The 24938-nt window shown below is 36.2% G+C and overlaps 1 protein-coding gene across 5 annotated transcripts in view; it reads left to right on the top strand.

The window, feature by feature from the left end:
• The first annotated feature begins 5188 nt into the window (after positions 1 to 5188).
• The window catches only part of USP25 (ubiquitin specific peptidase 25), a 203654-nt gene continuing 183904 nt past the window's right edge, over positions 5189 to 24938 (top strand). For all 5 annotated transcript variants that reach the window (XM_037833390.1, XM_037833370.1, XM_037833407.1 and 2 more), the window contains exon 1: positions 5189 to 5671. In XM_037833390.1, the coding sequence (XP_037689318.1) occupies positions 5627 to 5671 (45 nt within the window). In that variant the 5' untranslated portion in view covers positions 5189 to 5626. The remainder of the gene's footprint in view (positions 5672 to 24938) is intronic.

The following is a 24938-nucleotide window of genomic DNA, read 5'->3' as shown; positions in this document are numbered from 1 at the left end:
TTGATGAAAAAGTAGACCAAACTAATAAGCTCAGACAACAGTAGATTACTTTATTAATATCTCATTTTATAAGATGATATTAGATATATTAAATATACTAAAAACATTTTCTTAAAGCCTGGAAAGTAAGAGAGGAGATTTTTTAAATTTGCTTTTATTTTTTTGTTTATAAACTCATTTCAATTATACTAAGCAATCACTCATGCAGTATAACAGTCATTATGCAGAATCTAAAAATGAACAACATTTCTGCCTGTTTTTGCTTTGTTTTGTTTCTACTTGTTAATAGAACAGTCTGCCCAAGTAAAGATTTCTTATTTCCTCTCTCTAGTATATATTGTTAAAAATTAAAGATATTTACATTTGAACTTTGTGTCTTTTCTACTTTCTAACAGAGAACACAAATGATTACCAAGGGTGTGGACCCAGAGGTAAAATAGTTGCCTAAGAATAACTAAACAAGATATTTTTAAAATGAACTGATAAATTAATCTATTACAGAAATGTCAGCAGAACAGTCCCTTCTTAGAGTGGTAGATTTTTGACCTGACCTCACCTAACTCTGTTTCTTGTCTTGTTTTTCCAGACTTAGAAAATTCTTCTGGATGCTCACCTAATGAATTTTACTTCTTAATTTAGAGGTCACAAGGAAGCCCTAATTATAATAATAATAGCAAGAACAAGCTTACATTTGTTAAGTACCTGCTATGTGCCTTGCAGTGTCCTAAGCACTTTACACATACTAAATAATTTAATCATAAAAATAACTCTATATTATATCATTGTCCATTTATAGATGATGGAACTGACCTGATGCAGAGAATAGTAAGGGTCCTATCGTAAAACCAGAATACTCTCTTTTTTGTGTGTATGTGTGTTAGCTCTCAGTTGACCCTGTAGACCTTATTCCAAGTAGCTTTGGAAAGCACTTAAGGGACACTTAATCCAGGAAATTGGTTATACAGATAATGGAAGAGCTGAGAAGCCAAAGAGGGACAGTGAGTTAAGCCTGAGTTTAGTAACAGCAGGAAGTCACTGCCCCCCTAATTCGAAAGGACAAAAAGAGGAAGCAAGGTTTCCAGGGCTCCTGGAACTGCCTTATCAGGATGAAGCTGGAACCAGGGTGGGCCAGCCTGGTGAGAGCTGGAACCACAAAAAAGACATGGATCAAGGAGTGACCACCTGAGGTGAGAGGGAGAAGAAGAAGGAGAAATAGTCTGCCTTCTCCCTTTCTTTCGCCTTCCAGTTCCTCACCAATGCTTGTCACTGGTCAAATCCATTCTGAAGGCAGCTGACCTTGAGATTGTGGGACATGCAGGTATAGTCCTCTCTGTGATTCAGACTGGAGCAGAAGTGTGATGAATACTACTGATAATAAATAGTCAAGGACTATGCAGAAGGTTTCAGTAGCTTGCCCAACATCACAGAAATAGCAGGTCCCTACGCTGTTCTTGGGGATTTGCAAATATGTAGCTATCATGGGTTCTGGATAGGAGGAGAGACAGGTCTTGGGAAGTGACATAGTCACCTTCTGATATGTGGTTGTTTCTGCCCATACATATTTAGAATAATTTCACGGTAATTTGTGACTAGCTCTATAAAAGAGTAGACTTTTGCCTCGTGAGTATAGCATGAATAGAAGAAATGAAAGAAATGAGAGAGAAAATCTGGGGCTTCTAAGCACTCTTCAGTGTGAGAGTTGGATTTTGAGAATGTTCAAGGTAAGGGAAGCAACAGATGCAAGCATGGAATTTCCACTTTTGCGTTAGCTCTCAGTTGACCCTGTAGACTTTATTCCAAGTAGCTTTGCAAAGCAATAGTTCACGATAGACTAGATTTTTTTTCAATCCACAAAACCTTCCTCCCGAAAACAATTCCAGTTGGAAGGGTCAATATTGACAGAAAATGTGGTACAGTCCTTTACTATATTAATGCATGTCTTACAATCCAAGAGGTTATGGCATGGAGAAAAAAGGAGATTTGGTCACAAAGGTCTGATTTAATAAGACCAAAGAAGCAACATCTGTACACTGTCAGAGTGTGAGTCACCACTGATAGCTAGAGATACTAATAATGACATGATTTGCCATGTTAAACAATATGGTTGTGAACTCCAAAAGTGGCCATCTGGAATGAGAATTTAGAGTTGGGCGTGTACCGCAAAAGCATAATTAAACTTTTTTTCTCTCCTTCATGGCTGCTCCTTTAATTCAATAAGCATTTTATTATGTATTAGGCAGATAGTAGTCTTATAGCTTATAATCTATGAATTCCCTGTCACTGAATAGAATCATTGTGATATCATAGAAACCTCCTCTATCAAATGATTGCTTATTGTTCCCTTATTGGGGGAAATATAATTATCCCCAGAAAAGCAATCTACTTAAAGGAGGAAAATACTGAAGTAGATTTCAGTGAAGCAGACTCAGCGAAGAAGATTTAACAACCACTCTTTTGTCATGAAAGCTGTTCAACTCTACACTATGAATAGAATATTTCTCTTTTATTAATGTCTTACAAATGTGTTTTGGCAACACAGGTAGACCTTTGGTGTACAGAAATGGGGTTTCAAACCCTTCTTAAACAAGAAGAAATGAATAGTCAAGTTAGAACACCAATTTACTTGGTTCACATACAAAACACAAAACTGAATATTGTTAGAAACATCATTTTGATCCAAAATAGAACATTCTTATTTACTTTTAACCTTATGAATAAAGGCTAAAATTTTCATTTTACATGAAATCTATCACATTGTGTTTGCACCTGAGTGTTAGAAACTCAGAGTAATGTGATGGTTTAGGAGTCATTAAATAGTATCCTGAGGGTATACAATTCCAACAACCATACATATTAATGTTGATTCATGAATATCATGAAGATTTTTCAAAACAGAAGTTAAGTTATAAAAAGCTAAAAATGAATGATCCAAGTAGGCAAACATGACTACCATATCAAGAGCTTTATTTGACTATTATTTTTATTAATAAAATAAGGCACTAACAAGGTTTTTTTTTTTTTTTTTAAAGAACTCAAAAATTTAACTCAGAGGAACATTACATCACCAAATTCTTGAAATGCCATATTTTTGTCTATGGCAGTATTATTTTTAACCATGGCATGACATTTTTATGTTACATTTAACTTTCGTAAGTCCAAGTGCTATGAACCTGATAGATTTTTTTTTTTGAACTCTCTAATATAGAGAAAATTGAAGTTGATATATTGGAGAGAATTTTAGACTATTAATGAGGAAAAATAGGCTCTAACATGCCCTAGTATGCTTTAGTACAGTGCCGGTTTGGATGTAATATGTCCCCCAAAATGCCATGTTCTTTGATGCAGTCTTATGGGGGCAGATGTATTAGTGTTGATTATGTTGGGACCTATTGTTTCCATGGAGATGTGACCCACCCAACTGTAGGTGATAGCTCTGATTAGATAAATTCCATGGAGGTGTGGCCCTGCCTATTTGTTGTGGGCCTTGATTAGTTCACTGGAGCCCTATAAATGCTCAGACAAAACAGAAGGAGCTCCAAGCTTCAGCCAAGACAGAGCAGCTAAGAGTGACATTTTGGAAGAGCTGCAGCTGAGAGACACATTTTGAAGACGGCCATTGGAAGCTGACACTGACATTTTGGAGAAAGCCATTTTGAAACCAGAACTCTGGAGCAGATGCCAGCCACGTGTCTTCCCAGCTAACAGAGGTTTTCCGGTCGCCATTAGCCATCCTCCAGGTAAGGTACTTGATTGTAGATGCCTTACCTTGGAAACTTTGCGGCCTTAAGACTGTAACTGTGTAACCAAATAACCCCCCGTTATAAAAGCCAATCCATTTCCAGTATTTTGCAAAAAGGCAGCATTAGCAAATCAGAACAAGTACCCTCTTGGGCCTCAGTGTTCTCATAAAAAGATTAGTGCATTTGATTATAACTGTCATGTTTCTAAAATTCTGGGTTTCCAGATATTTCATGACTTTTCAAATTCTTCTGACAAAGATGTAGGATATTAGTAAAATAAAATTTGTAATTTGTCAAAATCAAATTAGCAAATATGAAAATTCAAAGGAAAGGTCACAAAAGGTGGTAGATGATATCCAAGGGACAGATCACAGAGGTTGTAAATTGCACAGACTTGTTACAAAACTGAGTTACTATGATCCATGATTATTATATTAAACCAATTAATATTTTAATCATTTATCAAGCTTGCTTTTTTCTTGTCATCAGATTAAAATATTATACCTGGATATGCATATTATTTTATTTGTGACAATATGAAATCATTATTTTACCTCTCACCAGCTCCATATCACCACTCCCGGCTCCAGATTAGCCCGTGAAACTCAAGATATTTTTGCAGCTAGAAACTGCTTTGTCAATGTTAGTTTCTTTATACAGTCAAGTATTTCATGTATGGTAGTTAATTGCTAGATTTGGCAAACGGAATATTAGGATTATGTATCATCTAGGCAGTGATACTTTTTGTAACGTTATTTGTTGTGTAGACCATATTTCATATATATTAAATCTCCAGGAAGTAAACCTTGTTTCTCTAGAGTTTAGCAGTGAGTAGCACACGTTCGATAGACGGAAGATGTTAATATTCATATAGCTAATGATTAGTTCAGGAGACAAGTACATTCCAACACAAGGACCTCTGATGCATTTTTGCTTAAGTCACACTTGACTTTTCCTTAGGTAAGCATATTAATTCCTACAAAAGCCAGGGGTGGGATCGACGACGAGAAAAAGAGCAGAGGTTCGGGACCCAATGCGGTTTACAGGGCCAGGAGGGAAATGTTTGTTTTGGAAGCGTTCGCAAGCAGGCAATCTGACAGGTCCTGGGCGGAGAGGAACGCGGCTGCCCTCGGGCCTCAGTTCAGAGTTGCTGGGACTTTCTCAGAGCCAAGGCCAAGCGCCGCGCAAACTGCCGCAGGGGCGGCTCCCAAGCCCCGCCCTCCGGGCGCGCCCTCGCCCCACTCAGGGAGCTCCAGGCCCGCGCGAGGCTGGGCGGGGCTAGAGTAGTGGGCGTGGCTCCGCAACGGCCCCGCCACGCCCCACCACCCCGCGGGTCACAATATAGGGTTAGGGCGGCCGGCGGGCGGGGCTCGGCGGGGGAGGAGCCGCCGGGCGGGGGCGGTGACGGCGGTTGGGGGAGGGGGGAGGGGAGGGAGGAGTCGCGGAGGGAGGAGGGCAGCGCCATTCCGGCCAGCTGTTTTCTCCGTCCCTCGCTCCCTTCCCCGCAGTGGCCCGCGAGCCGCCCGGCAGCCAGCGAACAAGCGCGCGAGAGCGTGACGCGGCCTGGCTTGCTCGCGCCTCTCGCGTCCCAGCATCGCCGCCCGCCCATGGCCCCGGCCGCCGCGGACGAGCCGCGCTGAGTCGGGCGGAGCAGAGAGGTGGGGCCGCCGCCGTGGCCCTCGCAGCCCGCGCCTCGCCGCCTGCCCCTGGTGCCCGCGCACGCCAGCCGCCGTCGCCTTCGCGCCTGGCTGGCGGGGGCGCTGTCCTCCCCGGTGGTCCGCTTAGCTCCCTGGAGCTCGGCTGAGCGCGGCAGCCAGGGCCAGCGGAGGCGCGAGGAGCCGGACGCCGCCGCCTGTGTCGCCGCTGTCGCCGCCGCCGTGGGGGCCATGACCGTGGAGCAGAATGTGCTGCAGCAGAGCGCGGCTCAGAAGGTGAGGCGAGCCCACGAGCCGACCCGGCTCTGCTCCTCTTCCCGACGTGTCGCCCTCACCTTCCGCGATCGGCGCCCTCGGTCCTCTCGGCCGGCTGGGGCCTCCGGTCTCGGGCTTCCTCCCGCGCCTCCCACCATTCCTACCCGTCGTCTTTGGGGGCGTCTCGCCCAGTGGGGGGCTTGGGGAGCGGGGTGTAGTTAGCAAGTTTCTCTCCACGTCCTGCCGATTGTTTTCCTGTAACAGACCGTGGCGGGTATTGAGAGCTACTCTTACATTCCTACACTCCTTTAAATAGCTTCTGAAATTAACTTTTTAAAAAGAGTAGTCAGTTGTCATCCCTCCTGAATTCAGTTTGTATTTCCAAGGTATTTTTGTATTCCAGGCCTACTGTTATGGATCTCCACCAGAAGTGAATTGCCTGCCTTGCGGGCCAGGTACATTTGCCAGGTAGATTCTAGTAGAGGATTTGGTTAGTTCCTTTTTTCTTTTCTCTTTCTTCCCCCCCCCCCCCGGATATGGAAACTGTCCCTTAAGAAAGGAAAACCTTTATAGCTATGTATATTCCAGGAATCTTTTGTCCCCTAAGTTTGACCTTGTTCTACTCTTCAACCTTTACTTCTGCATCAGTCACTCATTCACATGGTCACTCACTGAAGCCAAAAAAAAAACAAAACAAAAAACAAAAATGTGTTTGCAAGGCTTCCAGTTTTTTATAGGTGAATTGTGAAAGATGCTCCTGTTATTTATTGTAGATTTTGCTTTCAGAATTTTAAGTGCACCATCATGGCTTGCCCTGTATCTTGAAGAATAGTTGGCTGTGACTTGACTTTTTTTTTTTCCCCCGTTTGTGTGAAAAGCATTTTGGGCAAAAGGGAAACATTGCTTTAGTCGTGTTGGAATTATTTAATTACATTTTATGGTTAATTAGATTTACTGTGAGCAGCCACCAAGCTGTGTGTTTTCTCTGAGTGAGTAATGAATGCCCCACCCTGTTGTACTTTTGGTGCAGTTATGCCCTACCTGTGCCTGTTTGACTTTAGAGTAAGGCCTGCTTTCCTAAAATGGACTGTGTTTATACTCACAGCCTGTTAAGGTTTTGCTTTGAGATTATTTTTAGAATTTTATGATACTGCATGAGGCTTTGAAGATGCTCAAGAATTTTGGAAAGCAAGGATAGTGCATTATTTTAGATATTTTGGAAAAGTCAGTTTTGGAAACCTTCTTGTATGATGGTTGACTTACTGGTAAATTTAGGAGATTATTGCAGACTGCAATTTACTTTATTTGGCATGAAATAATTCAAAATTTAATAATAGGAGGTTAAAACAATTTATCTCCTAATTCCTCTCTATCCGTTATTGATTACCTTAAACTTCAGTTCTTGATGGTGAGTATGTGATAAAGTGGTAATACTTAGAATAGGATCCCACGGTCATAGGAATACTAAGCAATACTTGATATGGTTGGTATCTGTTGTTTAGAGTTGTCTTTAGTGTTGCATTTAAAGCCTGTTTATTTCGCAGTGGAAAGCGTAATTCATATTTTTCACATCTCCTTAATTTGAAAAATGGCTAGGAGTTTGTGAGTTTGTTGTGTTTCAGTCGACTTTGCCTGAAGTACTTCTTCAGCATAGAATCATAATGCAGGTCTCCATGATTCAGAAATTTATGCATAGAATTTTAGAATCAAGAATCAAATTACTTAGTGATCTTGGCAGTCAAGTTCAATTTTCTAGTTTAAAGAACCCCCCTCCTTACCCAAAGGGAGTAATCTAAAATATCACCATTCTGATGCTATTTTTAGTGTGTGTGTGTGTTTGTTTTAGATAATTTCATTGGTATTGGGGAAATTTTTTTGAGCAATATAGTGTATTTAATTTTATACTTCCTTCATGGTATTTATGTGTTTTTAAATAAACACTTAAATGCTTTTGTTTGCTTTCCATATTAATATACTACTAGTTTGTTATCCCATCTTAAAAGTATTTCAGCATTGTTTATATGCATATAAATATTTAAAATTACCTCAAATAAGTTGACTTTTAAATCCACTAAGCTAGCTTGTAGGAAGTGGATTTCATACTTCAGAAGAAACAAAAGTGAAACTCTTCACCAAGTCTTAGAAACTTTGTGGATTATCAGTAGAACAGGAGGCTAGTGTATGTTGCATAATCAAAACTTTAGCCTGTGTTTTTGCTCTTGTGTTTGTGTGTGAAACATCAGTTTTAAATAAATATATTTATATATATATATTTTTTTTGCAGAAGGTTGTTAGATTAATAGACTTTTTTTTTTTTCCCCCGAAAAAGCAGGACTACCCAGAACTTTTATAGGTCTTGTGTTTATCTACAAAGTAGCTTGTCACAATAAAATGTGATGAGGCAAGGGGCTGGTTTTTTTTTTTTTTTTTCCTCCTTGATGTGTTCTTTGCTTGATTGCTGAGGTTTGGAGAAGGAAGGGAGTTATGCGATATAGTAAAACTAGAGAGAGCTGCCTTTCTGATGTTCAGATGCTATAGTTGAAGAGGAGTTGGCCACAGCTTAGCTACAGTTAAATCCTTTGGTGATTTTGGTCTTAAACATGTATCTTTCAGCCTTTGTGCTTGATTTTTACCTAAGTGTAGCATCCTTTGACAGATCTTAGAAATTTGATACATAGATGAAAGTTCCAAATGAGGATTCTTTAGGGCAGATTAGAAATCTCTCTTCCAGGGAACCAAATTATATAGAGTGAAATGAGCAGGATGCTCTTTACATTAAAGGCATCCTTCTGATTTGAATAAAATGTAATGTTCATGAGAGCAGGCACTTGGCCCATTTTGTTTCACCCTGGAGAACAGTTCTCCGCACATTGTAGGGCTTAGTAAATATTTGATGAATGAAATAATGAATGAGTGGTTTCTGAACGGAATGTAAGTACTTACCTTAGTTCCCTAATTGACTCTTAAGATTTAAAAATTATTGAGAAAGACTCAAACCTTGAAACTGTATACATTTATTCATGCTAGGGAAACAGGCAGTATTGCGTCTTGGAAAGGCAGGAGGATTTGGCTTAGATCTAAATTATCTATCTGTGACCTTGGGCACGTCATTAAATGTGTCCGAGTCTTCTTTAAAAGTCTTAAGGTTATTATGATTCAACATGAGCAACTTCTTTAGATCTGAATGTTTCCAGTGGAGTTAACCAACGTTTGTTCTGGACAGGGAGAATAAGAAAAAAATGAAATAGTAAAAGATGGAGGCACAGGGAATCCTATGGATTTCTAGTCAACTTTCAGTTAATTGCAGTGAATGGTGAGGATTAAATGGGAAGGATGCCAAAAATTAACTGAACTCATGGTTAATACAAAACATGAGAAACAATGCAAAATGGGTTCAGAGTAAATCTCTTAGTTAAAATAAAATTTTGCATATTTTAAATTAGTTATCATCTAAAGTTATCAAAATACAATACAGCATTTTAAGAACAGATATCATTACACAAATCATATTACATCACATAAAGGGCTACTTTCTACTAATAAATAATTGTTGTTAGCATATGACTTGATTTGGGTAGAGAGATAGGGTTCCATCTGCTTACTTCCTTCTTACTGCTTCCCTTTCTTACTTAATTTCTCTTCTGTCATTGTATAACTGTGGTTTTGAATCCATTATCAGTAATAACATGCTGCCATCTCATTGGGGCTGCCCTCTACTTTGCTGTCAAGCCACAAGCCAATCGGGTTATGGGATAGTGAGTTTCCATTGCGATACATGTAATAGTGTTGCCTGTGTTATAGAAAACTTCTAATATAGTTTTCTGTTAGAAATGTAATTTTCTTTAGCAAATTAATTTTTTTTCACTACAAATGTAGTTCAGTGTATAGTCATTGTTATATTTAATGTATAATTATAACATCTAATATGTAATTAATGAGTACTATTAATTAGCCTGCCGCCAGTGATAGTGATAATGTTAGCAGTGGTTACCATTTATTGTTTACTTGAGCAAGGCACTGTGCTAAACACTTATAAGTATAGAATTTAATCTTCACCATATTATCTATCTACATTATCTTTAAAAGTTCTTTCATGAAAACAGGGTTAAAATAATTTGTATACTGTCTTAAAAGGTTTTAAAAAGACAAATACATGTAAATTTCAACAATATGAAAGTTCACACAGTGCAAAATATGGAAAACAAAGAGAAAGTTTCTTGTAATTTTGCCAAAGAAAATAAACCTTTTCCAGTCTAGTCACAGATATTATTGTTTGTGCATTTTATATGAGTGGCATCTTATATATACTGTCTTCCAAGTTTTTTTTTTTTTGCCACAATATTTATAGACCGTTTTTTATGAGAAGGAGAGAGAAAGAGAAGGGAAGAGAAAAAAGAGAGGGAGGGATAAGGGGAGGTGGAAAGAGGGAGAGAGGGAGAATATCTATGTTCTTTTCAGTAGCAGATTGTATTACATTGTATGAATTGAATACAACCTTATTTTTTTTTTTTTGACTAGTCCCGTTTTGACGAATACTAATGGTGGTTTCTTAGAACAAATTCCTAGAACTGGTTAAAAGCATTTACTTATTTAAACTTTTGGTAGATGATACAGATTGTCTTTCAAAAGATTGCATAGGTTTACATTCCAGTTCCCGGAGTACCTCTTTGCCTAGATCCTCAACAGTGCCTGGTATTATAAATCTTTTTAATCCATGCTAATCTGATAGATGAAAATGGTCTAGTTTAAGATTTGCATTTAACAAATTATTGCAGAAATTGAATATATTCATCTTGTATTGGTCTTTAGTACTGCTTCTATAAATTGCCTATTCATTTTCTTTAATTCTAGGAGTCCTTATTTTATTATGGCTTTTGCAGTTTTGCATCCTTTCCTCCCATCCCCCCGCCACTTAATTCTTGGCCTTTTAACTTTGTGTACAATTTCCTATGAACAAGAACTTTTAATTTTTTATTGAAGTGTCAGACCTGCCAATTTTATCCTTTTTTATTTTAGTCCTTGGTCTGGGGGTAAGAAAGGCCTTTTTTACTTTAAGGTTATAGACCTTAAAGTAATATTTTAATGTTCTCTTTTTAGTTTTCTTTCTTTCTTTCTTTGTTTTTTTTCTTTTTGCATTTTTGCATATACATCGTTAAGTCATCTGGAATTTACTTTTGTATATGATGGTAAGGGCTTCATTTTTCTTAAGTGGATAGCCAGTTGTCCTATTTGTTAACTAGTTGATCCTTCCCCAGTTATTTGAAATGCTTTCTTTATTGTAGTCTAAAATCCCACAAACGTTAATCAATCTCTCTAAATATCTACATACCTATATTTTGTTCTTCTGTTTTTTAAATTGTTTCAGTTCCACAATGTTTTAATTAATGTAGATTTAGGATTCATTTTTATAACAGTAGGGCAGATCTTCCTTCTGATTCATTTTCAAAACTGTCTTGGTTATTCTTTAAGATATAATTGACTTTTATAAAGATGTAATTGACTATTAAAGAGGAATATTAAAGAAATGCTTTGGAGTTTTTATTTGAATTGTTTTATATTCATATATTAATTTGGGGAGTAGCTCTATAATATTGAGACTTTCCAGTAAGGTATCTGATATGGTTCTCTCTCATGGTTTGTTTTATGCCTTTTAGTATATGTTGTTTGCAAAAAAAGTATTTATTTTTGTTTTTATTGCTATTGCAAATGGATTTTAAAGATTTTCTTAAATTGGGTTATTGCTAGTGTAAATAAATTTTTGATTTGTGTGTACTAGTATTGTATCCAGTCTCCTTATTGAATTTTCATCAGTTCTGATAAATTTTTGGTTGGCTTTCTTTAGTTATTTACAGAATGCTACTAGGATTATGTTAGTTTTTGTTTTTGTGTTGTTTCATCATGATATGGAAATTTCCCTTCTGTTCCTAATTTTCTAAATGTTTGAAAATTATATTAAGATGTTGGCTCTTTATCAAAATGTTTGGTTTTTTTTTTTTTAGCAACTACTGATGTGATATTTTATGTGTTGATTTAACAAGAACAATAATTGTTAATAGATAACATATATGGAGTATTTACTATGTGTTAGGCACTATGCTAAGAATTTTATAAACTTTTTTTTTTCATTTACTCTTCCCACCTTATGACGTGAGCACTGATTTTTTTCCCTTAAGGTTTTAGTTGAGGGAAAAGATAACTCTTATGAAAAGAACTAAGCAACATTTCATTGCTAGTATGTGGTGAGGGTGAGATTTAAACTCAGGGCCATGTGACTCATAAGCCCCTGCTCATAAGCACTATGCTATATTGCTTCCTAATATTAATTGTCCTTAGATATATAGCAAAATTCCATTTAATCCTGGTGCATTAGTCTTTTCATATACTATGAAATTCAATTTACTCAAGTTTAACCTAGAATTTAGTATCTATATTCCTAAATGAGATTGATTACAAGTTTTTTTTGTTGTGTATGGGTTACCGCTATCAAGATTAGCTGTCAGATTTATGTTCGCTCATAATATGATTGGAAAGCTTTTTGTGTTTTCTTATGCTTTGAAATTGTTTAGTATAGTATTAGGTTGAATCACTCAAAATTTGACCATATTTGACTTAAAAAATTAAGTATGGTTCAACCTAAGTCCTTGTTACTTTGAAGGTTTTATGGGTATGACTGTTATATCAGGGTCAAGCATCTTAATCAGAGAAAGTTTTAGATAAGCTTTCCAAATTTTGCCTGTTGTCTTTTTAGGTTTTCTACCTTTCCCAGAGTCAATTTTTAAAAATGTTTTATAGTTCTGGAAAATCTCGTTGGAAAAATTTTTTTCAGTTCATTTAAATAGCCAAATTTATTGGCCTGAAGTTTTCTCTTACTTAAATCTGTGTATATGTGGATATATCCCCTTTCTTATTACTGTTTTTTTTTTTTTTTCCTCAGTCTTGTTTGCCAGTTGTTGATCTGTTTTCTTGGTCTTTCCAAAATCCAGCTCTTGATTTTATTTATCAGTCAGTTTTGTTTTCTCGTTTATTAATTTTAATATTTGCCTTTAGAGTTTCCACCTTTCTACTCTTTTAGATGTATTTTATTGCACTTTTTATGGCTTGAATTCAGCAGTTTAGTGAGTAGTTTCCCATCATGTTAATAATGAAAAGCATTTTGAGCAGTGGATTTTCATCTGATATTTTTTGGGGGTTGACTTTCGTTTACTCTCATAATTTAAAAGATTTTTTCTTTTTTTTTTTTTTTTTTACCTTCCAAGATGTTACATTTTTGAAGTATTCTAATTGTTGATTTCTTGTTTTGTTGTACTGTGTTTGGAGATTATGATTAAGTTTTTTTATGACCAAGTACATTAGGTATTCATGAGCATATGAAAAGGATGTATATTCTCTGAAAGTTATGGAGTTCTATATTTATATATTAAGTGAACACTTTAGTGTTGTTCGAATATTTCATTTTTTGGTTTTCTTTATCTTTTAAATATGTGATTTCATCAAATTATTTTGTACTTTTGTATTTCTAAAGGAAATATAAACTTGTATATATTTGTGTTCTGGTAGGAGCCACCCATTCTCATATATGATAGATGATAAGTGTAATTTTTTTTTTGTCATCTGATTTCCATGTACTAGTCTTCTTTCCCATTTGATCATATTTTCTTTGTATCACCTCCCCAGCCCTTCGCTTTTTTATCCTCTAATGATTTGGAAATTCTCTTTCGTCTGTTCTTTTAATTTTAAGCAAATATATGTAAAAATATTTTTCTGAAGACATAAAAAATTAATGACTAGTTTCCTTCTTTCTGTCTTCTACCAATAAGAAGACTTTCAGCACATTTTTAGTTATCCCATTCCTGGTTTTATTGGGATAATATGGAATTGTAATTCTAGATGATTAATTTTTTTTTCTTTTTTTAATCAACTTCATGCCTTCTCCCATCTAATAGATAAATCTATAAGAAAAGCAGTAAGTTAACGTTCTGATGGTCTTTTGGTCCATACTGGGATGTTCTGAATGCTGATATGTTATGTTTTTTTAATTCATCTTTATCAAGATATATTCACACACCATGCAGTCATACAAAACAAAGCGTGCATTCAGTTGTTTACAGTACCATTACATAGTTGTGCATTCATCACCAAAATTAATTTTTGACATTTTCATTACCACAAACACAAAAAATAAGAATTAAAATTAAAGTAAAAAAGAACAATTAAAGTAAAAAAAGAACACTGAGTGCCCTTTTTTTTTTTCCTTCCCTCATTTTTATACTCATCCATCCATAAACTAGACAACGGGGAATGTGGTCCATATGGCTTTCCCATCCCAATCACATTGTCACCCCTCATAAGCTACATTTTTATACAATCGTCTTCAAGATTCAAGGGTTCTGGGTTGTAGTGTGAGAGTTTCAGGTATTTACTGCTGGCTATTCCAATTCATTAGAACCTATAAAAGGTTGCCTATATTGTGCATAAGAGTGCCCACCAGAGTGACCTCTTGGCCTCTTCTGGAATCTCTGCCACTGAAGCTTATTTCATTTCCTTTCACTTTCCCCTTTTGGTCAAGAAGATGTTCTCCATCCCACGGTGCCAGGTCTAGATTCCTCCCTGGGAGTCATATTCCATGTTGCCAGGGAGATTCAATCCCCTGGGTGTCAGATCTCATGTAGGGGGTAAGGCAGTGATTTCACCTTTCAAGCTGGCTTAGCTAGAGAGAGACAGGGCCACATCTGAGCAACAAAGAGGCATTTGGGAGGAGGCTCTTAGGCACAATTATAGGGAGGCCTAGCCTCTCCTTTGCAGCAACAGTCTTTCCAAGGGCAAGTCCTGTGGTAGAGGGCTCAACCCATCAAACCACCAGTCCCCTATGTCTGTGAGCACGTCAGCAGCCATCAAGGTGGGGAAGTTCAATATCCCTGCATTCTCCACCGCTCCTCAAGGGTGCTCTGCATTTTTTTTTTCATTTTTTTTTTTAAATTAACTCTTTTTTTTAAAATCAAGTATATATGTATCTATCTATCTATCTATCTATATATATATATACATATATATAATACAATAAAAAATGTCAAAAAAACCATAACAAGGGAGTAAGAAAAAGACAACTAACCTAAGATAACTACTTTACTTCAACATGTTCCTACTCTACCCCAAGAAAATAGCCGAATATAGCAACATTTCTGTGAACTTGTTCCTGCCATACCCATCAGAAATTAACAGACCATGGTCATTCCTGGGCATTCCCAGAACATTAAATTTACCCACGATAGCTTATGTGTTCTTCTTGGGTTATTGTTCCCCCTTCCTTAATTGCTCTCTATTGCTAGTTCCCCTACATTGTACATTATAAACCATTTGTTTTATGTTTTTTAATGTTCACATTAGTGGTAGCATATAATATTTCTCTTTTTTTGCCTGGCTTATTTCCTCAGCATTATGTCTTCAAGGTTCATCCATGTTGTCATATGTTTCATGATATTGTTCCTTCTTATTGCTGCATAATATTCCATCGTGTATATATACCACATTTTATTTATCTTCTTATCTGTTGAAGGACATTTGGGTTGTTTCCATCTCTTGGCAATTGGGAATAATGCTGCTATGAACATTGGCGTGCAGGTATCTGTTCGTGTCACTGCTTTCAGATCTTCTAGGTATATACCGAGAAGTGCAATTGCTGGATCGAAGGGTAACTCTATATCTAGTTTTCTGAGGAACTGCCAGACTGACTTCCAGAGTGGTTGAACCATTATAAAGTCCCACCAACAATGAATAAGAGTACGATTTTCTCCACATCCTCTCCAGTATTTGTAGTTTCATGTTTGTTTAATGGCAGCCATTCTAATTGGTGTGAGATGGTATCTCATTGTGGTCTTAATTTGCACAGATGATTAATTTTTAAATTTGTTAAAGCATATCTCTTTTGTAAAATGATTTATTAATTGTATTACAGGCACATTATTAGTAGTAACTAGTTTTTTAAAATTAGCTATTTAACTTATATGGTTTTTTGATATTCTATAACACTATTTGATGTCTCCTTTTGTTTTTGGTAGGTAAGTTAACTCTCTGTGTAAGCACAGAAGATTTCTTCTTCGGTTTTAGAAATCAGAAATTTCACTAGCATATGTCAATATATGTATATTTTTAACAATTCTGACTAGGATTTTTGATCTGAACAAGTTCAGTGTTCTTCTCAGGAAAAAATGATATATTTTTAAATTATTGCTTTTACTCTATTCCCTTTTTTTCTTCAGTGACTTGCATTATTTGAATTTTCCAAACATTCATCTTTCTTTCTTATTTAATTTCTGTTTGCAATTTCCATCTTTCCTTTTTTGCTGTACATGTTGGGATAATTTTTTAGTGTGATCTTCCAGATTATTATTTTTGTAATGCCATTCTATATTTACTTACCTCTATAGGTGATCTGATACTTTTTTTTAACAATATACCTTTTTTGTTGGTTCTGAGGTGTACAGAGTTGAATTAATCATAACCACTGGTTTGTGATAAGCTATTCATGCAAATGTTTTCATTTATTTGTTAATTTTTTATTTTTAATAATAAGCATGCATGAACCCAGCACTTAAAAGTTAGAACTTTGACAATAACCTATATAAAACCACATGGCCCCCTCATCCCAGTTATCTTATTATACTTTTGGTTGTTAAAATCTTGAGTTCTGTGTTCATTATTCCTTTGATTTAATTGCATCTGTATTAATTTCTAACATATGTAACTTTTATTTTAATTGTTTAACTTTAGTTGTTTTAACTTTTTAAAAGAAATTTTTTCCCACCTCAATATCTAAAAGGTATTCACTTGTAGTTTCTACTATGAATTTTAAAGTTATACATGCAACATTTAAGTCCTTATTTATTCTGGAGTTGGTTTTTGTTTATGGTGTGTGGTAAGGATTCAGTTTAATTATTATTATTATTATATATGACCTTATTTTTTTTTCAACCTTCCTTTTACTGAAAAGTTCATCCTCTCACCAGTAAACTGACATGACATCTCTGTCATATGCAGATGTTTTATATAAAATGTTTTTTTCGCCCATCTGGGCTCTCTAGGCTGTTTCAGAATTCGTTTGCCTATCTCTCTCTCAGTACCTTCCTGTGTTAATTGTTCTTGCTTCATAATAATCTCTAATATCTGGAAAAGTAAATCACTTCTTTCTGATCCTCTTCTTCAGAAGTGTAATAGTACCTTACTCTTCCTTAGAAATTTTAGAATAATCTTACCAAGTTCTATAAAAAGCCCTATTAAGTTTTTGATTAATTCCATTTAATCTGTAGAATAATTTTGATATCATTAACATTTTTATGATATTGAGTCTCTATAAACATGGTATACCTTTCTTTTTCTTCTTTCATATCTCTGATACAGTTTATAATTTTATTGGTAGAATTCTTACTCTTTTTTTTGGCTTAGGTACTTGATAATTTCTGATAATCTCATGTACCTTTTAAAATTATATGTATTTTTCTTTATTAGAGAAGTTGTGATATGTGGTACTTTTAAAAAATTGCCCTTTCTAATTTTTTGTAACTGGTATGTACAAAAGCAGCTAACTTTTATATATTAATCTTATATCCAGGCACCTTGCTAAACTTTTCTATTCTAATGATTTTTCCAGAGATGATTTTGGATTTTTTATGTAAAATAGCATGCATAAATGATGATAGTTTTGTTTAATTTTCAATTTCTGTGCCTGCAGTTTCATTTTTTCTTATTTTACTAGCTAAGTCTTCTAATAAATGTTGATTGGAAGTGATTATAGTAGATATTCTTGTTTTATTACTGATTTAAAGGGCGCTTTCCTACTTTTTTGCCTAATGCACTTAAAAATATTTATATGTGAAAGTTGCATGAGCTTATATGTTATAATGTGGATTCTGTTTCCAAAGAACTAATGAATATTATAATATTTTAAATTATGGTGTCTGTATATATTTTTTCCCTTGGGTTCTAGTGACCCTTGTGAAAGTTTTCACTGTCCAAGGATCCTGGGATTAGAGATGGCTGTTTCTTAGCCACTCTTCTGTTATCTTCAGTCCTGTAAAGTTAGGCAAGGCAAGGGCCCTCCCTCGTCTCCTCTCCCAGGGATCAACCCACTATCATTCATTTGTGCTCTGATGTGCCTAGAGTAGGAGTGGTCACAGGGTCTTTTTATTCCTCTGACATCATAACTTACTTTTATTCTAATGTCATAAAACTACTGTAAGTACTGACATGTAGCAGTAGCCTGCTTTTTTCCTGCAAATATTAGTGAGGATGGGATCATAGCTCATAATAATCATTGATTAATATTAATATGAAAGACCAACTTTGGCATGTCAAAGGCAGTTTCAAGATGTCACTATGCATTGAGGGCAGTTAGAGTATGTGAAAACTGGATTTATAAAGTGGCCTGTAGTATTTAGTTTATTTTGAGAAGCTTGTTTCAATTTCCAAGAATATTTTCCTTGTTATGACTCTTGTTTTATAAATGCAATAAGTAATTTTTCAAAGTTGTCTCCTTGTGTTTCTTGGTTAACTCAGTTTCAAACCCAGTACTTTATTTTTTATTCTTGGTTCTTTGAGCCACTAAATATTTTACCTTTGTCTCTTTTGCCTTTTCAGTGTAGGTTTAGATAAGTGTCTCACAGTGTAATTTGCAGATAAGGTGCATTACTTGTGTTGCTTGTTTAAAATGAAGATTTATGTGCCTCACCCAGACCTACTGTTTTGAGACACTGAAGGTTGGTCTATAGGCATTCCTAACAAGAATCCCAAATGATTCTTTTGCACTTGAAGTTTGAGGACCATTGGTTGAAATTAATTAGTAGTATTAAAGATGTTCTTTAGCCCTGTGTAAATTGACTATAGGGGTCCTCCAGGGTGAATTATTATTATACACCCAGGTTAGTAAGAGAGCAAACTCTGAACACATAGGGTTTCTCATGTTTCAAGTGTTTCTCCCCATCAGGGCACTGACATGCTTTCTTGTAAGCAACTGTTTCCTTCCTCACACTTTCATGTCCAACATCTCTATGGAAACCTAAAGATTCAGGTGAGTAGGTGGGTGGGACACTTGCTCTCAACCCCTAGTGGGGCAAATTTAGTCTTTTTATTTCTTGAATCAGTACATCAGTAAGTTTGTAAATAACGTATATGCAAGATTACAGTCTTCCTGTTGTTTCTTTGTGTGTGTGCACACGTGTGTATGAGTCATTTCTGAAATTTTTTCACATAGCATATGAAAATTTATGTACAGTTTAAAGAAATATAATAAATGGCTACCCTTTGTACCACCCTGGACATGAAATTGAATATCCTGGTATTCCAGAAATTTCCTGTGTCTCACCCAAACTGCCCCTCCCTTCCATGCTCCCACTAGGCACATTCTTGATGTTTTTTCAAACTAATGTTATTGTGGTTTAATTTACATAAAACAAAATGAATGTAACCTTTTAAAGTGGTAATGAAATTTTGTCATATAGAACATTTCTATCACTCCAGAAATTCACTTGTGTCCTTTCCCATTCAGTACCCACCATCTCTATTCCAGGCAATCACTGATCTAATTTTTATCACTGTAAATCAGTTTTGACTGCTCTAGACCTTTGCATAAATGGACCCATACCATGTGTGTGTGTGTGTGTGTGTGTGTGTGTGTGTGTTTGTATTTTGTATCTTCTGGCTTTTTTGCTCAGCAAATTGTTTCTGAGATTCAGCCATGTTGCATGTATCAGTAGTTCCTCTTAATTGCTGAATAATGTTTCATTGTATGAATATTACGGAACTTGTGTATCTGTGCACCTGTTGGCAGACTTTTGGGTGTTTCCAATTTTTTACTATTATGAATAACACTGATATGTGTACCTTTGTAAGCAGGTCTTTGAGTAGACATATAATTTTATTCCTCTTGTGCAAATACACAGAAGTGGAATTGTTATATAAGATATTGCTGAGTTGTTATTCGAAGTATTTGTCCCATTGTACGTTCCCATCAGCAATGAATGAGAATTCCAGTTTTTCCATGTTTTTGCCAAAACTTCACATTATCTTTTTTAAAATTTAATTTTATTGAGATATATTCACATACCACACAGTCATCCAAAGTGTACAACCTATTGTCCACAGTACCATAATATAGTTGTGCATTCATCACTCCAATCTATTTTTTGAACTTCTTCCTTGTACCAGAAAAAGTGAAAATAAGAATAAAAAATAAAAGTAAAGAACACCCAACCCCCCCCCCCACTCTATTTTTCATTTAGTTTTTTGTCCCCATTATTCTACTCATCCATCCATACACTGGATAAAGGGAGTGTGATCCCTAAGGCTTTCACAATCACACTGTCACCTCTTGTAAGCTACATTGCTATATAATAGTCTTCAAGAGTCAAGGCTACTGGGTTGCAGTTTGATCATTTCAGGTATTTACTTCTAGCTATTCCAGTGCATTAAAACCTATGTAGTGCATAAGAATGTCCAACAGAGTGACCTCTCGACTCCATTTAGAATCTCTCAGCCACTGAAACTTAATTTTGTTTCATTTCACATCCCCCTTTTGGTCAAGAAGATGTTCTCAACCCCCCGATTTTGGGTCCAGGTTTCATATTGTCTTTTAAGTTTTTGCTGTTTCAGTGAGTACGTAGTAGTACATATCTTATTGGGGTTTAATTTGCATTTTTCTCATGACTAATGGTGTTGAACATCTTTTAATGTGCTTCTTGGCTATTCTGTTTTTTAAATATTGCATTTCATATTATCAAATTACTTAGTTTCACAGGATCAACAATAACAATGCTACCTAGCCCTCCAAGTCTGAAATTGGGAAGAAAGACACAGGTGTAGTTGAAGGTAATAGACTTGAGAACCAAGCACCAATATGCTCACAAAACAAAATTAAATTTACCATTTTTCCTTCATTTTAATGTGTTTTATCTAAAGGCTGATTACTGAAGAATGGAACATTCCATAGAATGTTTACTTCTTCATGCTTCAAACTTCATATATTCCAAGTATATTCTTCATGCTTCAAACTAAATATTGAGCTTAACTGAACTTGATGTCTCTTTAATAATTAATTGCACATGCAAGAGAAATCTTTGTGATGCATTTATTTGGTTGATTTGGAAGTTTGAAAGAATGATGACCAATTGCAGTGGTGGCTTCAGTTGTGGCGAGGCAAGCAAATCGGGCTGAGAAAGATTTTTCATAGAGTTGTTGGTCCATCTGAAGACAAGAGGACAACTCTGATTTGAACTGGAAAAGAAAACTATGTATTTATTGACTTTTGTTGTTGCTGTTCCTGTTGGAAGCTGGTTAGAGTAAAGGTGAGGAGTGCTAGGCTATCAGGGTTTAATTGGCTGCAAAGCTGAGAGATAGGTCCTCACTGAAGCAAGATGGATGTGTGGGAAGGATTATGGAGAGATGAACCAGGAATGATGAATCATTAGTGACCAAGACCTGTTGCTCTGGTGAAACCAGTATGAGAATCAACTGTACTGTCACGTATACAAGTTTGTATCTTAATTCATGCCAGAAAACATTCAAAATCAAATGTCTCATTTCCTTGAGGTGGAGCTACCGAAATAAGTTTGTAATGGAAGTCCATTGCTGCCTTGGAAAAAGGCTTTAGAGCAAGACAGGATTGAGGAAGAGGATTGAAAGGAAACGAGAAGTAGTCCACTGAGTCAGGTTTAAAATTCTCAGTTTTTGGAAGGAGCAAGAGCTCTGCTTAAGATACCTGAGGACCATGGAAGCTCTGGGTGCCTGTTCTGGTACCACCATACAGATTGCCAGAACTGACTCCTGGGTTTCTTCCCTAAGGGAGCAGGAACTTCATCCCAGTGATAAAACTGCAGAACTGATAGAACTGATGGTTTTCCTATCCTTGCTGGGTGGCATCAGAGAGAGGGCACCAGTGCACCTGTGTATGTAATGTAGGATAGTGGCCAGGTGGATGAAGGCAACATATGAGATGGCCATATAGCTGATGTCTGCTCTGTATGGTGGGTAGGGGACCCAGGCCTCTGGGAATGTGGGGTCATAGGGTTTCCATGTTGAGGAGGTGTGGTCCTTGGATAGTATGAACATTCATGTAATTTGGTGTTGCCATTAGCTTGCTTTAGGCCATCTTGATATTGACTTGGACATACTTTAGCCTCTGGGTTCATGGTTCTCTGATGGAAGTGAATGCCTTCTACATGTTGTGGCCCCTGTTATCCTGGCTGTCTTGAGGTGAGCTTCATAAAGGGACTGTCATACCCTTTGTGCTACCAGAAGAGCAAGTAGGGTTCTCTGGTTTAATATCCACAGAGAAGCAGCTAATGGCATTCCAGCCCCCTTTGATGTGTGTTCTGGTGCTGTTCTGCCTCAGGCTTGAGGTTGCTCCTGCTGCAGGGGCGAGGTGGGTAGGGGAGGAGGAAAGTGATGGGGAAGTGGGGTCATGCAGGGCAGGGCATTGGGAAGGGTGAGAGGTAGGTAGACGGTGTTGCAGTGGGGAAGGAGCTGGGGAATCCTCTGCCTTTCCTTACCATTTTTATGTCTTTTTTTTAAAGTGTTAAGATCTTTTGCCAATTTGTTATTATGGTGTTGTAGGAATTCTTTATATATTCTAATTATGAACTTTTATCAAGTATATATATATATATATTGGAAATATTTTCTCCCAGCGTGTGGCTTGTCTTTTCATTTTCTTATAATTGTCTTTGAAGTCAAAAGATTTTAATATTGCTGAAGTTCAGTTTACCATTTTATTTCTTTTATGGCCAATGCTTTGTGTTCAGTTTGCAAAGATTTTTTTCACCTATGTTTTCTTCTAGAAGTTTATCATTTAAGCTTTTAATTTAATTTGGACTTTATTTTTGTGTGTGTTCTAAGGTGTAAGAGTCCAAGTTCATTTAATTCCATATGGATATCTGGTTATTCCCGCACCTTCTTTTGAAAAGAATATCCTTTCATTGTTGAATTACTTTGATATTTTTATGGAAAATAAATTGACCATATGTGTGTGTCTATTTTTGAACTCTATTCTGTTCTATCTTTATGCTGTATCACACTGCCTTGATAACTGTAGCTTCAAAGTAAATCTTGAAATTGGGGAGTGTAAATTCTCGTTATTTGTTTTTGTTAAGAACTGTTTTGGCTATTCTAGGACTTTGCATTTCCTTATATATTTCATATTACCTTGCCCAGTTGGACAAAAGATCCTGCTAGGATTTTTGAGTGGGATTGTGTTGAATATGTAGATCAATTCAGGATGGATGGACATTGTTCTAGTTTGCTAATGCTGCCATAATGCAAAACACCAGAAATGGATTGGCTTTTATAAAAGGGGGTTTATTTGGTTACACATTTACAGTCTTAAGGCCATCAAGTGTCCAAGGTAATGCATCAACAATCGGGTACCTTCACTGGAAGATGGCCAGTGGCATCCAAAAAACCTCTGTTAGGTGGTAAGGCACATGGCCGGCGTCTGCTCCAAGTTCTGGTTTCCAGATGGCTTTCTCCCAGGATGTTCCTCTCTAGGCTTCAGTTCCTCAAAAATGTCACTCTCAGTTGCTCTTGGGGCGCTTGTCCTCTCTTAACTTCTCTGGAGCAAAAGTCTGCTTTCAAAGGCCGTCTCCAAAATGTCTCTGTAAGCTGAAGCTCCTCTCAGTTCCAGTGTGTTCTTCAAAGGGTCCCTTTTGGCTGTAGCTCCTCTTCAAAATGCCACTCTCAGCTGCACTGAGTTCCTTCTGTTTGTCAGCTCATTTATATGCCTCCAGTGATTTAATTTAGACCCACCCTAAATGTGTGGGTAACACCTTCATGGAAATTATCTAGTCAGAGTCATCATCCACAGTTGGGTGGATAGCATCTCCATGGAAACACTCAAAAGAATTACAATCTAATCAACACTGATAACTCTGCCCACACAAGATTATATCAAAGATAATGGAGTTTTGGGGGACATAATACATTCAAATCGGCACAGTCATCTTAACATTAGTTAGTCTTTCAGTGTAAGAACATATTCTTTTCCATTTATTTAGATTTTCATTATTTTCTCAGCGATAAAGTTAACAGGTCTATTCATACTTTTTATTGGATTTGATGTCTTTTAATGCTGTTGTAAATGATATTCTTGTTTTTTTTACTCCACTTGTTCTTTGATTTATATAGAATACAGTTTATTTTTGTATTGTGCTTATATCTTATGATCTTGCTAAATTCAGTTATTCTGATAGTTTTCTTTGTGTGCATGTGTGTGTAGATTTCATAGATTTAAAAAATATATATCATCATGCTGTTTGTGAATAACAGTTTTCATACTTTTTTACAACCTTTATGTGCTTTCTTTTTCTTGTTTTATTTTGCTCTCTGGGGTCTCCTGTAAAGGGTTGAGTAGGAGTGGTAAAAACAGACATCCTTGCCTTGGTCCTGATTTTATGTGCAAAACATTTAGTCTTTTACCATTAAATATGATGTTAGCTGCAGGTGTTTTGTAAATGTCCTTTAAAAGGTTGAAGAAGTTCCCTAGATTGCTGGTATATTGTTTTGCTTTTGGCATTTAAGTGTGCCACTTGGATTTGATTTTTGCATATTAAGTTTACAATTTCAGTTTTCCCCTTTGGATAGCCAGCAACTTTATTTAAAAGTTCCTTCTTCTCCTCATTAATATTGTACCTGGTGACAGTACTTTAAATTTTCATCCTTGAGTTAGGACCAGTTTAAAGGAAAGTAGATGTGAAGGATACTCTTGTTAAATTAAAATATTTTTATTGTAGTTTAATTGAAACTTGCAGAAATAGAAAGTAGGCAGAATTTTTTTATGCTGTGTTGTATAGCTGTTATACATTAAAACCAAAAATCAGTAACCAAAACTAAAAAAACTGGTAAAATTAAAAAAAAAAAAAGGTTAATTTAATTTGACATATGGAAGTATTTTGCAGAAGCTACCTTTTTACTTGCAGCTTTGACCAAGAAAATTATTATATGCTGTTCTGGTTTGCTAATGCTGCCAGAATGCAAAATACCAGAAATGGATTGGCTTTTATAAAGGGTGTTTATTTCGTTACAAATATACAGTCTTAAGGTCATTAAAATGTCCAAAGAAAGGCGTCAACAGTAGGGTACCTTAACTGAAGGATGGCCAATGGCATTCGAAAACCTCTGGGCACATGGCTGGCCTCTGCTTGCTCCCAGGTTGCTTTTCAAAATGGCATTCTCCAAGATGTCAGTGTCATCTTCCAATGGCCGTCTTCAAAATGTCTGCCTCAGCTGCAGCTCCTCTTCAAAATGTTAC

This window comes from Choloepus didactylus, chromosome 1 (assembly GCF_015220235.1).
Source record: "Choloepus didactylus isolate mChoDid1 chromosome 1, mChoDid1.pri, whole genome shotgun sequence".
NCBI lineage: Eukaryota > Metazoa > Chordata > Mammalia > Pilosa > Megalonychidae > Choloepus > Choloepus didactylus.
This window is presented reverse-complemented; position numbering and strand designations above follow the sequence as displayed.